The sequence below is a fragment of the Bufo bufo genome, chromosome 1 (genome assembly GCF_905171765.1).
Source record: "Bufo bufo chromosome 1, aBufBuf1.1, whole genome shotgun sequence".
Lineage (NCBI taxonomy): Eukaryota > Metazoa > Chordata > Amphibia > Anura > Bufonidae > Bufo > Bufo bufo.
The window spans coordinates 443888783-443903785 of record NC_053389.1 but is presented as its reverse complement, the minus strand read 5'-3'; the positions used below and the strand labels follow the sequence as shown (position 1 = coordinate 443903785).

At 45.4% G+C, this 15003-nt stretch overlaps 1 protein-coding gene across 2 annotated transcripts in view; it reads left to right on the top strand.

The window, feature by feature from the left end:
- Positions 1 to 13198, top strand: part of LOC120979245 (putative tetratricopeptide repeat protein 41) — a 99886-nt gene extending 86688 nt beyond the window's left edge. For both annotated transcript variants that reach the window (XM_040407887.1, XM_040407896.1), the window contains one exon: positions 12561 to 13198. In XM_040407887.1, the coding sequence (XP_040263821.1) occupies positions 12561 to 13149 (589 nt within the window). In that variant the 3' untranslated portion in view covers positions 13150 to 13198. The remainder of the gene's footprint in view (positions 1 to 12560) is intronic.
- The last annotated feature ends 1805 nt before the right edge of the window (positions 13199 to 15003 follow it).

Here is a 15003-nt window from a genome sequence, read left to right as displayed (position 1 = left end):
GACCCATTGACTTTCAATGGGTCCGTGGAAAAATCGGAAAATGCACCGTTTTGCAGCCGCATCCGTGATCCGTGTTTCCTGGCCGTGAAAAAAATATGACCTGTCCTATTTTTTTCACGGCCAACGGTTCACGGACCCATTCAAGTCAATGGGTCCGTGAAAGAACACGGATGCACACAAGATTGGCACCCGTGTCCGTGATCCGTGGCCGTAGGTTAGTTTTTATACAGACGGATCCGAAGATCCGTCTGTATAAAAGCTTTTTCAAAGCTGAGTTTTCACTTCGTGAAAACTCAGAACCGACAGTATATTCTAACACAGAAGCGTTCCCATGGTGATGGGGACGCTTCTAGTTAGAATACACTACAAACTGTGTACAAGACTGCCCCCTGCTGCCTGGCAGCACCCGATCTCTTACAGGGGGCCGTGATCAGCACAATTAACCCCTTCAGGTGCGGCACCTGAAGGGGTTAATTGTGCTGATCACGGCCCCCTGTAAGAGATCAGGGCTGCCAGGCAGCAGGGGGCAGACCCTCCCCCCCCCCTCCCCAGTTTAAATATCATTGGTGGCCAGTGCGGCCCCCCCCCCCCTCCCTCTATTGTAATTATTCGTTGGTGGCACAGTGTGCGCCCCCCCCCTCCCTTCCTCTATTGTAATAATTCGTTGGTGGCACAGTGTGCCCCCCCCCCCTCCCTCCCTCTATTGTAATAATTCGTTGGTGGCACAGTGTGCGCCCCCCATCGGCCCCCCCCCTCCCTCTATAGCATTAACAACATTGGTGGCCAGTGTGCGGCCTCCCATCCCCCCCCCCCCCATCATTGGTGGCAGCGGAGTTCCGATCGGAGTCCCAGTTTAATCGCTGGGGCTCCGATCGGTAACCATGGCAACCAGGACGCTGGTTGCCATGGTTACTTAGCAATAGTACAATAGTAGAAGATTCATACTTACCGGCTGCTGCGATGTTCGTGTCCGGCCGGGAGCGCCACCTACTGGTAAGTGTCATTGCTAAATGAACTGTCACTTACCAGTAGGAGGAGCTCCCGGCCGGAAGCAGACATCGCAGCTCCCAGGTAAGTATGAATCACTACTGCTAGTAACCCGCTGCCACCAATGATGGGGGGGGGGGGCTAGATGGGAGGCCGCACACTGGCCACCAATGTTGTTAATGCTATAGAGGGAGGGGGGCCAATGGGGGGCGCACACTGTGCCACCAACGATTACAATAGAGGGAGGAAGGGGGGGGGGGCGCACACTGTGCCACCAACGAATTATTACAATAGAGGGAGGAGGGGGGGGGGGCGGGGGGGCGCACACTGTGCCACCAAGGAATTATTACAATAGAGGGAGGAAGGGGGGGGGGGCTGCACTGGCCACCAATGATATTCAAACTGGGGAGGGGGGAGGGGGGGGGGGTCTGCCCCCTGCTGCCTGGCAGCCCTGATCTCTTACAGGGGGAGATGATAGCACAATTAACCCCTTCAGGTGCGGCACCTGAAGGGTTAATTGTGCTGATCACAGCCCCCTGTAAGAGATCGGATGCTGCTAGGCAGCAGGGGGCAGTCATGTACACAGTTTGTAGTATATTCTAACTAGAAGCGTCCCCATCACCATGGGAAACGCCTCTGTGTTAGAATATACTGTCGGAAATGAGGTTTCACGATCTAACTCATATCCGACAGTATATTCTAACATAGAGGCGTTCCCATGGTGATGGGGACGCTTCAAGTTAAAATATACCATCGGATTGGAGAAAACTCCGATCCGATGGTATAAAAGGGACTCCAGACTTTACATTGAAAGTCAATGGGGACGGATCCGTTTGAAATGGCACCATATTGTGTCAACGTCAAACGGATCCGTCCCCATTGACTTGCATTGTAATTCAGGACGGATCCGTTTGGCTCCGCACGGCCAGGCGGACACCAAAACGACTTTTTTTTCATGTCCGTGGATCCTCCAAAAATCAAGGAAGACCCACGGACGAAAAAACGGTCACGGATCACGGAAAAACGGGACCCGTTTTTGCGGACCGCAAAAAAATACGTTCGTGTGCAGGAGGCCTTAAAGAGCATCTGTCACCATGATCAACCCTATTAAACCAGGCATACTACCGTGAAGGGTTGATCATGGTGACTAAAATGAGCCCTTTATATTCCCATGAGGGATGAGCGAATTAACTTTACGAGTGCTCCGTATAGTATTAGAATGTATTGGCTCAGATGAGCCGAATTTATTACGTCACAAAGTCTTGCGAGACTTCAGTAATAACTATGTAAATTAATTTCTACTGTAAAAAACCTTGCTACCGAGACTTCGTGAAGTACTAACTTCGGTTCATTGCAGCCAATACATTCTAATACTGTATGGAGCGCTCGCTCTGTACAGTATTCTAACAAAGTTTTATGCGAATCGACTTCGGATGAAGCGGCCGTCATCCCTGATTCCCATACACACTTTTCTTAGGCTATTGTCCATACATTCACCATAGCGCTCACATTTAGGTAGTCCAAGTAGGAACACTCCTTTATTTAATACCCTTCTTTAAAATATGGGTGAACACAACCTAAGTGAAAGCTGGTCAAACAAAATATGAATGGTGCCCAAAATATAGAATCTGAATAAATTGAGTATTGGAGTACCTTAAAACGTGTATTTTATTAATACCATTAAAAATAATAGGCCCAACGGTGATTAATATGAACAATACCTCACTAGGAGGTTACAAAATAATTGCCAACCAAAGATGAACTGGTAGGGAGAAAAAATATATAAGCCAGGCGGTGTGTACACTGGCTCACTCAGAGGGTGAGTTAGGAAAAGACAGGGATAGAATATAGGAGGGAGACAGATACTGGGTCTCTTCCCCTCAATACGTCCCTGTATCCGAACTATAAGCAAACCCTCTCTGACTGCCCCTAGATGGCCCTCAGACCTATCCGTTGACTGCCCAGCTTCGTCAGAAGCAATGAAAGACCAGTCACTTGCTAGGGCAGGCAGACAAGAGATGAAAATAAATAGAATAATGTCCCTACGCGTTTCACTGACAGATGCCAGATCATCAGGGGACCAAAATAGTGCCAGGAACGCAGGCAAACAACAACAAGACAATGTGTGCTTGTTACAGCCTAAGTCATAGGTTCTAGCAGTTAATAAGACAATCCACTCAGTATATCGGAAATACTTAGCTTGCCAAAGTAGTTAACCTGCGTCCTCGGTCCGCACCTCTCCTGCGTATGGCAGTGGGAGCGGGTGACTAGCGCTGGCGTCCTTTTTAAACCTCGCGCATCGCATAGGCTCCTCCCCCCGCAGCACATGATCAGTCACGTGACGCATGACGTATACCGACACGTCACTATCAGGAGTCACATGATCGGGTGCGGCGAAGAGACCATCCCCCTTACTGCGGCCGTATCTCCTTAGTGTCTGATAGGTCAGACAGTATAGGGGAGGGATGGGGGGCGGATGCCAAGGTATACTCCTGGAGATGTGGGGATGGGCTAGTTCCACTCGCCACTAGCAACCTAGTATCACGGCTACATTAGCCTAATGGAGGTGCGTCACTCCGTACAGTCATACATATAAATAGTGAGAACTTTGTCTCAGCTGAAGTGTAGATCCTGCCATGTTATGTTTCAGAGGGCATCGGGGGGGTGATACATGAAGAAGGGGGCAGGGCCCCAAAAACATTGCATGGCAGGACCTTATGGATTACACTTCAGTTCACATCACTGTTTATCTTTCCATTCAGCTGATCCATCAGAAGAAGAGGAAAAAAACAAAACAAGATCCTGTGAAAAACTGAATACTGTTGCATCAGTTGTCATCTGTTTGAGCAATTTCCGTCTGAGATCCGTTTTTTTAGACGGAAAAAAGTCCTGCATGCAGAACCTTTTTTCCTCTAAGCAAACGGATCTCAGACGGAAATGGTCCAAACAGATGACAACTGATGCAACAGGATCCTGTAAAAAAAAGGATCCTATGCATAACTGATGCAACAAGATCAGATTTTTTACAGGTGTAACGGACCGTTTCAGCAGACAAGGGGTTAAAATCCGTTTAGGCGATATGCCCCTTTCTGAGAGACAGGCACAGCTACTGCAGGACACCAAGCTCCCGAACTGGATACAAAGTAGCACTCCAAACTGGAACCTCACGAATAGCTGCTAGCAGACGAACAGGAATCAGCTTACACTCCTGGCAATCAGTCTCTAACAGCATACAGCGGATCCCCCCAATAACGAGACAAGGCTCCGTGTTGAGGGTCAAGCAGTGGTCTGAGGTGCTGGCACACCCAGCCTGGTTTTTATTAGTCTTTTCAAATACAGGTCCGCCCACAGGGAGGTATAAAACAACCAAGCCCATCTGGTGTACACGCCCCTAGGGGACCAGAATGAAGACTTGTGACATAGGACAGATATGCAGCACTGTAGGATACACAGAGACAATACATCCCCACAATGCATCATGGTTTCCTCCTCTCTGCCCTGGAGACACCCGAGGCATAATCCAATTATCTCTCAAGACAAAGAGAAGTCACCAATACACATGCGGATATAACAGGACAGACATCACCATTTAAACACACAATGGGACAATGGCACAATAGAAACACACCCAGCATTTTCCTCCCAAGCTGACAAGTTACACTTATTATAACTTGTTACAACTTTGTGAGTTTACATTGGCCATACATATAACTTACATCAATTTAAACAGTATAACTTGGGGACAAACCTATCCAAAATTCACTTGAATAGGTTCAGGGGTTTAAAAGTTAGTATATGGCCCATAATCCTGGGGCAAGAGGCCAGCAGCCAGGCCTCTCCAAAACCCAGTGGCGAGGTTGGTTTCGCCACACATCTCCCCCCCCCCCCCAGGGAAGACTAACCAGATACCTGACCTCACGCCGGTCGGTACCTGAGTTAGTCTGGCAGCCCACCCACAACCCAATACTGGACCTGTTGCATTTGGTAGCCTGTCTCTGTCCAGTGAGTCCACCAAGGTTATGTTGGAAGCTGGTACTCCCGGTCTCTGTGTTGCTCCCTGGCTTAGAGTCTGGTTGTTGGAGGGGGAGACCGACTGTCTCTACCCCCTGTGCTGTAGGTGCAGAGACCACGGTCCCATCTGCACTGTTGTGGGGGTTACTGTCTCCCCCTGGTGCGTTAAGCTGCCGCTGGGGAGAGGGGGTAACGAGCTCCTCTCCCATACATACTTTCAGCCGCTGGGGAGGGCGACCGACCGTCTCCGCTCCCAATACAGTGTCCTGCTGCTGGGGAAAGGAGACTGGGCTCTTTATTCCTTGCTGGACACTCTGCCGCTGGGGAATGGAGACTGGGCTCCCAATTCCCAAAAAATCACTCTGCTGCTGGGGGGCAGGAACAACTACCTCTGCCCCCTGTAACTCAGCCTGCCGCTGGGGAGGGAGGACGCTGCTCTCCTCTCCCTGCATTTCACACTGCCTTCCCGGCATATCACTCTGCTGCTGGGGGGCAGGAACAACTACCTCTGCCCCCTGTAACTCAGCCTGCCGCTGGGGAGGGAGGACGCTGCTCTCCTCTCCCTGCATTTCACACTGCCTTCTCGGCATATCACTCTGCTGCTGGGGGGCAGGGACAACTACCTCTGCCCCCTGTAACTCAGCCTGCCGCTGGGGAGGGAGGACGCTGCTCTCCTCTCCCTGCATTTCACACTGCCGCTGGGGAATGGAGACTGGGCTCCCAATTCCATGCAGGACCGGTGGAGAGACCTCGGTCCCATCTCTACCGGCCACCTGGGGTCCTTCCCAGTAACACTCTACAATATCTGCCCAGCTGAATGGGTCTGGATCTGGGTCTGTCACCTTACCGTCCTGCTGAGCCTTCCCAATGGAGTAGAAGAGATCTCGGTAGTCCTGCTCCAGTTCCCACTCCAGGGTTGCTAGGTGAGCCAGGTCTTGCTCTACCTCATGGGGGTCATCCCACTCATGCCTAGCCTCCCTCTCATAGAAAATGTCCTGAAGTCTGGACTGTGCAGGGCTCCCGAAGTCAGGCTCTGCAAAGGACTCCCATAACAAGCCAGGACCATCAAACGCCTCTCCCTCTGGCTTGTCATGTTCGGCTGTCCAGGGTATATACTGTGTCATATACCACCAAAGCGCCTGGTAGGCATCCTCCAGCCATAGCTCCTGCCATACCCGGTGCTCTAGATCCTTCACCCATTCCTTCAGGGGCTGCTCTCCCAGGAAGGGCATCCGCAGGGCCACTTGCTTCTGCAATCGCTGCTCTTCACTGGGGAGACTCTCACCCCGCTGGTATTGTACATTATCCAGGGCCTGGTACCAGATGCCTTTCCTTAATGCATCCCGGCCATCCAGGTCCTCCTCCTCGTATAACACTGCTGGTTCCATCCTGTTGCTTTTAGGGTCGCTGTACTGGGACATGCGTTGCCTTTAAATTGTAGAATCCACAGAAATGTTGTCTCCTGTACTTGTCCTTCTGGCTGTAGGAACGATCCCGCTGCTTGCCACCAATGTAACGGACCGTTTCAGCAGACAAGGGGTTAAAATCCGTTTAGGCGATATGCCCCTTTCTGAGAGACAGGCACAGCTACTGCAGGACACCAAGCTCCCGAACTGAATACAAAGTAGCACTCCAAACTGGAACCTCACGAATAGCTGCTAGCAGACGAACATGAATCAGCTTACACTCCTGGCAATCAGTCTCTAACAGCATACAGCGGATCCCCCCAATAACGAGACAAGGCTCCGTGTTGAGGGTCAAGCAGTGGTCTGAGGTGCTGGCACACCCAGCCTGGTTTTTATTACAGTCTTTTCAAATACAGGTCCGCCCACAGGGAGGTATAAAACAACCAAGCCCATCTGGTGTACACACCCCTAGGGGACCAGAATGAAGACTTGTGACATAGGACAGATATGCAGCACTGTAGGATACACAGAGACAATACATCCCCACAATGCATCATGGTTTCCTCCTCTCTGCCCTGGAGACACCCGAGGCATAATCCAATTATCTCTCAAGACAAAGAGAAGTCACCAATACACATGCGGATATAACAGGACAGACATCACCATTTAAACACACAATGGGACAATAGCACAATAGAAACACACCCAGCATTTTCCTCCCAAGCTGACAAGTTACATTTATTATAACTTGTTACAACTTTGTGAGTTTACATTGGCCATACATATAACTTACATCAATTTAAACAGTATAACTTGGGGACAAACCTATCCAAAATTCACTTGAATAGGTTCAGGGGTTTAAAAGTTAGTATATGGCCCATAATCCTGGGGCAAGAGGCCAGCAGCCAGGCCTCTCCAAAACCCAGTGGCGAGGTTGGTTTCGCCACAACAGGATCCTTTTGTTTTTGTTTAATTTTTGTTTTCTTCTTCTGACGGATCAGAAGAACAGAAATCTAAACGGTGATGTGAACTCCGCCTAACAAAAGTTCTTGCTATGTATTTTAAAGAATTCCGTTGAACAAAGGAGTTTTCGGGCTACCTAACTGTGGGTGGTCTGGTAAATAGAAAAAGAAAGACGATTCCGGCACTGTATATTCTTCCCATAAAATCTTCCTCTTTATTGAATCACAGCATATGCGGACAGTATCACAAACAAGCAGTTGTTTACGCGTTTCGGAGACCTTCTCCTTAGTCGTAACAATGTGGTCTGAGGGTTTGGAAAATTTAAAGACCCATCTACCCTCCCCCAACTAGTGGGTGGTGGTAACATGATGTCATAGCTTAATCAACCCAAAGACTCACACCTGAAGTATCATTCTCAGTTAACACATGGATTAAAATAGCCCCACACAATGTGTTCCTCACTACCCTGCGCTTAGACTATGCATGTGGCTGGAAGCCTTTGCATATCAGGAAAGTAAGCACAAGCGCAAGGTGTGAGGAAATGCATCATGTGAATAAGGCATATACAAAATGACAAATAAAATATACATACATATAACCTATAGAGAACTCTACATGCGAAATGGGTGGAAAGGTGGATTATATACGGCCAGAATCTTGTAGCTGTTGTGATATAAATATATATATTGGGATTGGCTTATAAATAAATAGACGAACCATGATAAGCAGACATATAATATTGCAAATATCATCCAATGACAACTAAAGGGTTAGATACTGGCTTCAGATATGAGAAATTATTGGTAAATATACATCAGTTCTTTCTTTTGATTCAGACCTGTTGGTACCCTTGTATTTAAAAGGAAAATCCAAAAGGCCTCTCTCAAAAGTATTTTGTTTTCTTTTCGATTATGTCTGTGAAGTTACATCTTTTCTGCTCACACACAATTATTGCATGTTCAATAACAAATATTACTTGCAGATACGAGGGGTGTCAATGGGGGCAAAATTTTCGCCCTCTTTGGCAAACCTCACAATGGCATACTGGGAGGAGAGATTCATATACAGTGTAGACTGTCCTTTCAGTCGGTGTTTGGCGTGGTACGGCAGATACATCAACGACCTGCTTATTGTATGGGACGGCGATGTGTCTGCCGTATCGGATTTCAAGCACTATCTGAATGACAACATGTACAACTTGCGTTTTACGTGTACTGTGGAGGTGGTCTCCATTAGTTTCCTAGATTTGAAGCTAACTGGTGTTCCGGATGAAGTAATTTTTACTGAGACCTATAGGAAGAAAACAGCAGGAAACTCTACACTACATGCCAATAGCCATCATCCGGCGCATGTGATAAGGGCCATACCTGTGGGGGAGTTCATGCGTGCACACAGAAACTGTAATACAGAAGTGGCTTTCCAAAAGGAATGTGAAGGAATTAAGAGGAGATTAAAAATCAGAGGATATTCGCATTGGATGTGAGAAAGAGGGATTAATATTGTGTCAAATAAACCCAGATGCGATCTATTATTTGGACCCAAAAATACTTATAAAAAAATTGTAGACCAAAAAGCCAGTGAATATATGAAAATAGCTAATCAAACCAGTAAGAAAGCTATGAATAGAGATTACATGCAGGCTAAGGATAAACACAAATGGGAAATAGAAAAGAAAGATCCATCAACTTTGGTTTCGACATACAGCCAGCAGTTTAATAAAATACGAAGCATTGTGCAGAAGTGTCTGCCTATTCTATTTGATGACAATATTCTATACAATGCTTTAAAATATGGCTGTAAAATAGTGCCCAGAAAAGCATCAACCATCGCAAGTTACTTATCCCCTTCCCTGTACATGGCCAACAAAGATAAAAAATTACAGAGCATGTGGATCAGTTACAAAGGCTTCACAAAATGTGGCAGCCATCCTTGTAAAACATGCAAGTATGTCTCGGTCAAAAAAAGCTTTCATAATGCTGACCATTCTACAACCTTTCCTATAAAAACATATATCAACTGCAATAGCACGGGGGTGATCTATGTTATCCAATGTGTGGAGTGTGACTTGATGTATGTTGGCAGCACCATACGCAAGTTAAAAAACGGAATATTAGAACATCTGAACTACATTTCAAATCCATCTATTCTTAATATATCTGGTGCTGCCAAACACTTCATTCACGCACACAACCGTGGTACTGGATCCCTCCGTGCATTTGCAATTAAGAAGGTAATGGTGCCAACTAGGGGAGGGGACTATCAAAAGAAAATACTTTTGAGAGAGGATTTTTGGATTTTCCTTTTAAATACAAGGGTACCAACAGGTCTGAATCAAAAGAAAGAACTGATGTATATTTACCAATAATTTCTCATATCTGAAGCCAGTATCTAACCCTTTAGTTGTCATTGGATGATATTTGCAATATTATATGTCTGCTTATCATGGTTCGTCTATTTATTTATAAGCCAATCACAATATACAGTACAGACCAAAAGTTTGGACACACCTTCTCATTCAAAGAGTTTTCTTTATTTTTATGACTATGAAAATTGTAGATTCACACTGAAGGCATCAAAACTATGAATTAACACATGTGGAATTATATACATAACAAACAAGTGTGAAACAACTGAAAATATGTCATATTCTAGGTTCTTCAAAGTAGACACCTTTTGCTTTGATTACTGCTTTGCACACTCTTGGCATTCTCTTGATGAGCTTCAAGAGGTAGTCCCCTGAAATGGTTATCACTTCACAGGTGTGCCCTGTCAGGTTTAATAAGTGGGATTTCTTGCCTTATAAATGGGGTTGGGACCATCAGTGGCGTTGAGGAGAAGTCAGGTGGATACACAGCTGATAGTCCTACTGACTAGACTGTTAGAATTAGTATTATGGCAAGAAAAAAGCAGCTAAGTAAAGAAAAACGAGTGGCCATCATTACTTTAAGAAATGAAGGTCAGTCAGTCAGCCGAAAAATTGGGAAAACTTTGAAAGTAAGGGCTATTTGACCATGAAGGAGAGTGATGGGGTGCTGCGCCAGATGACCTGGCCTCCACAGTCACCGGACTTGAACCCAATCGAGATGGTTTGGGGTGAGCTGGACCGCAGAGTGAAGGCAAAAGGGCCAACAAGTGCTAAGCATCTCTGGGAACTCCTTCAAGACTGTTGGAAGACCATTTCAGGGGACTACCTCTTGAAGCTCATCAAGAGAATGCCAAGAGTGTGCAAAGCAGTAATCAAAGCAAAAGGTTGCTACTTTGAAGAACCTAGAATGTGACATATTTTCAGTTGTTTCACACTTGTTTGTTATGTATATAATTCCACATGTGTTAATTCATAGTTTTGATGCCTTCATAGTCATGAAAATAAAGAAAACTCTTTGAATGAGAAGGTGTGTCCAAACTTTTGGTCTGCACTGTATATATTTATATTATAACAACTAGAAGATTCTGGCCGTATATAATCCACCTTTCCACCCATTTCGCATGTAGAGTTCTCTACAGGTTATATGTATGTATATTTTATTTGTCATTTTGTATATGCCTTATTCACATGATGCGTTTCCTCACACCTTGCGCTTGTGCTTACTTTCCTGATATGCAAAGGCTTCCAGCCACATGCATAGTCCAAGCGCAGGGTAGTGAGGAACACATTGTGTGGGGCTATTTTAATCCATGTGTTAACTGAGAATGATACTTCAGGTGAGAGTCTTTGGGTTGATTAAGCTATGACATCATGTTACCACCACCCACTAGTTGGGGGAGGGTAGATGGGTCTTTAAATTTTCCAAACCCTCAGACCACATTGTTACGACTAAGGAGAAGGTCTCCGAAACGCGTAAACAACTGCTTGTTTGTGATACTGTCCGCATATGCTGTGATTCAATAAAGAGGAAGATTTTATGGGAAGAATATACAGTGCCGGAATCGTCTTTCTTTTTCTATTTCTCTACACATCCAGGAACTTGCTGGTTTGACTCCAGGCACACAGGATATTACATGTCGAATAGGTGAGCTGGACAAATGTTTTTTATATGGTCTGGTAAATATATGGACAATAGCAAAAGTAAGTTGTGTATTGGAATGTATTTAAAGTAGTTCACACATGGAGGTGGTGTAACCACTGTACACCTGGGCTAAAGGAATATTGGATTCGGAGCTGTAACATTTTATTGTGATTTTTAAAATAAGCCATTTCTTTGTGCAATCCGAATTTTTTTAGTGCAGAGAAATTCTTACTTTTACTTATTTTTAAGTGAGATTCTCAGAGCACCAAGGAGCTGCCCTCGCCCCTTAGAGCACTGCTTCATCTCCGCCTCTCCCTCCCCAGTGAGATCCTCACTGCTATGATGCCTGGCCCTGAAATCTCGCTTATGTGCCGGTGGCAATACCATTTGTGCATGTGTAGTGAGGATCTCAGAGCAGGGACGACCACAAGAGATCTTCACTGCGCCAGCGCATGTGTGAGATCATCTAATTTGCATACAACGAAAAATAAGATTTCTCCCTCAGTAATACTGATCGCAGAGAAAAAGGGCTCATTTTAGTCACCATGATTAATACTACCAGACAGCATGCCTGGTTTAATAGGAATGATCATGGTGACAAATGCTCTTTCATTATTACATAATTATACATCTGAAATTGTAATAATTATTGAGAAACATTATTAGAAATTGGTGATGTTTTTCCCCCTTAACATAAGGGGTTTTGTCACTTCAGTAAGTTACATTTATCATGTAGAGAAAGTTAATACAAGGCACTTACTAATGTATTGTGATTATCCATATTGCTTCCTTTGCTGGCTGGATAAATTTTTCCGTCACATTATACACTTCTCTTTTCCATGGTTACATCCACCCAGCAATCCACCAGTGGTGGTCGTGCTTGCACAATATAGGAAAAATTGTCGGCCTCTCTGGTGGTCGGGACCTTGGGAGCTCACATAGGCTGGTGCTTTTTCCTATATTGTGTAGGCACGGCCAACGCTGATGGATTGCAGGGTGGTCATAACCCCTTGAAACTAGCAGTGTATAATGTGATGGAAAGATGAATTCAGCCAGCAAAGGAAGCAATATGGACAATCACAATACATTAGTAAATGGCTTGTATCAACTTTCTCTAATGGCACTTACTGAAGTGAGGCAACCCCTTTAAGGATTGTAATGCCAGCTGTGTTATCCTGTTTTCTAGTTGTCTGAAAGAATTAAACCGTAGACCCCACTGGAGCAGCAAAGTGCCTGGATTGCTGGAGGATGATAAGCAGCCTCCACAGAGGAAATCATATAGTGCTCAACCAAGAAGACACCATAGTAATTCTGACTACAGCAGAATGTCCCCAGAGGCTTTACATTTCTCATTTGGAAGTAGATCAGATCACTCTTTAGTAATGTCCGGTAGCAGACTAGAACCCATGACTGGTGCACGTCTTCTCAAGAACCCTAACATGCATTGTAATCAAGAGGACCAGTTAATACAGGAGCAAAACAATGATTCGGAAGCAGTCTCTGTGTTTCCCCTATCACAGTTTAAAAAAAGGCCTGTATCAGTAACAAGCTGCTTGACACATAGCCTCTGTTCTCGTCCAGGGAGTGCTTGTCAGACCTCTATGTCAGGTCCCCACAGTGATCTTCTGTCTTTAGTTCCTTTCAGGAGATCATCAGCAAAATCTGAACATTGTAAAATAGTTCATAAATCTGCTTGGTACCACATTCCTGGACGTTATCCAACACCGCAAACTTCTTTTCCACCCAAGAGACATCAGGTCCGTAAAGACATCTAATCATGCTATGGGGTTTTCCAGTGTGGCAGAAATGTCATTTGCAGGTTGAACAGCCTGCTCTTTTTTATTGTCTTTTACTAACTCCACTTCACTGTGCTGCCTATCATTAGATGGCATTTCAATAAAGGGTTTGTTTAAAGGGGTTACCCACTGTGAGGATTCGCTCTGGTAAACAGGATAAGCGGATGCAGTATAGAGGCACTAACCAGTTTGTAAACCAAAAGTTCAGTGTTTATTCACACGTTAGAAAAAACACTTTCAAGCAAAAAAGTCACCTTGCAGTATTGGTGTCAGTTCACACCATGCGGCCTGTTCTGCCAACAAGAGTCCATCAGCAGGCTTTAGTCGGCCTGTTTCCCCTCACATAGGTCTTAGCCCTCCACCCGTCACAAGCCTCAGATCCCAATACAGAGATCCCCTCTGCATGAACCCAGTTGTCTGGCAGCTAGGTGTTAACAAAAACCCGGACTGGCACTTGTGATCCAGTCCGGTGTTTGACCTTACCTGACTGCTAATTAGTCCAGCAGCACACACTGGGAGGAAAATACCTGCCTCCACATACAACTCCCTTTAGGGTCCTTGCAGACGAGCGTTGGTCACGCTGCGAGTCCGCAGCGCAGCTCCCAGCCTGAACTCCCAGCGCTGCCGGGGGTCACATAGCATTATATTTATTTATGATGCTATGTAACCCTTACAGTTCTGGAATGTATTGGATAACACTGGCAGCATTATGTCAGTGTTATCCAATACATTCCAGAACTGTAAGGGTTACATAGCATCATAAATCAATATAATGCTATGTGACCCCCGAGAGCTGGGCTGCAGACTCTCCGCGTGACCAATGCTCGTCTGCAAGGGCCCTTACTGTGTCACACCGCACACAGTATTACTATGCAACAAATAGAGCATTTCAAATGAAGTAGTATTGCAATATACATGCAATAAAAATATAGTACGTTTTTTTTTTTTTATATAGATTATCTGGTAGCGCCCCCTGCTATTTAACCTTCTGGTCCACCTCCTCTTTTATTCAGAAGTATACTAACATGCTCAATAGTCCTTCAGATAAGTGAATAACCCCTTTAAAATATCCAACAATTTGGTGTTTGCAGCTCCAATGCACACCTATGTTTCTCCATAGTGTTTAGAGAGAAATGGTCTGATCCTGCAGTCATTCTCTTTTCCATCCGTTCCTTACTTCTGCTAACCTACCACATATAAATGAGAAAGAAGTAGCAAACAAATTAAACGGACCAGGACTAAACTGTACACAGAGTTTCCAGTGCAATATTTTGTTGCTCAATCTGTATGATCATTAAAAATCATTGCAAAGGTGTGCACAGCTTTTAAATTTTTAAAGGACATCTGTCTGCAGATTTGTACCTAGGAAACTGGCTGACCTGTTACATGTGCACTTGGCAGCTGAAGACATCTGTGTTGGTCCCATGTCCATATGTGCCTGCATTACTGAGAAAAACCAAATCACCAAAGTACTGCAATCACAACTATAGTTGCAGCCTCATACATACTGTTTTTGGCTTAAAGGGGTTGTTTACTTTTTCTATATTGATGACCTTTCCTTAGGATAGGTTATCAATATCAGATTGGCAGGGCTCCGACTACCAGCACCTCCATCGATCAGCTGTTTGAAGAGCCCTGTGTTTTCTTCATGCTTACCTAATTGCCATCACAACCGCAGTGGCAAGCAGTGCAATTACAACTCCACCGTCCAATTCACTTCAATTGGTTGGCCCCTTCCTGTTCAAATAGGAAGGAGCCGTCGCATTCAAGTGATGGCAGAGTTGTAATTACACTGCTCGCCTCTGCGGTTGCTACGGCGAGCATGTAAACAGA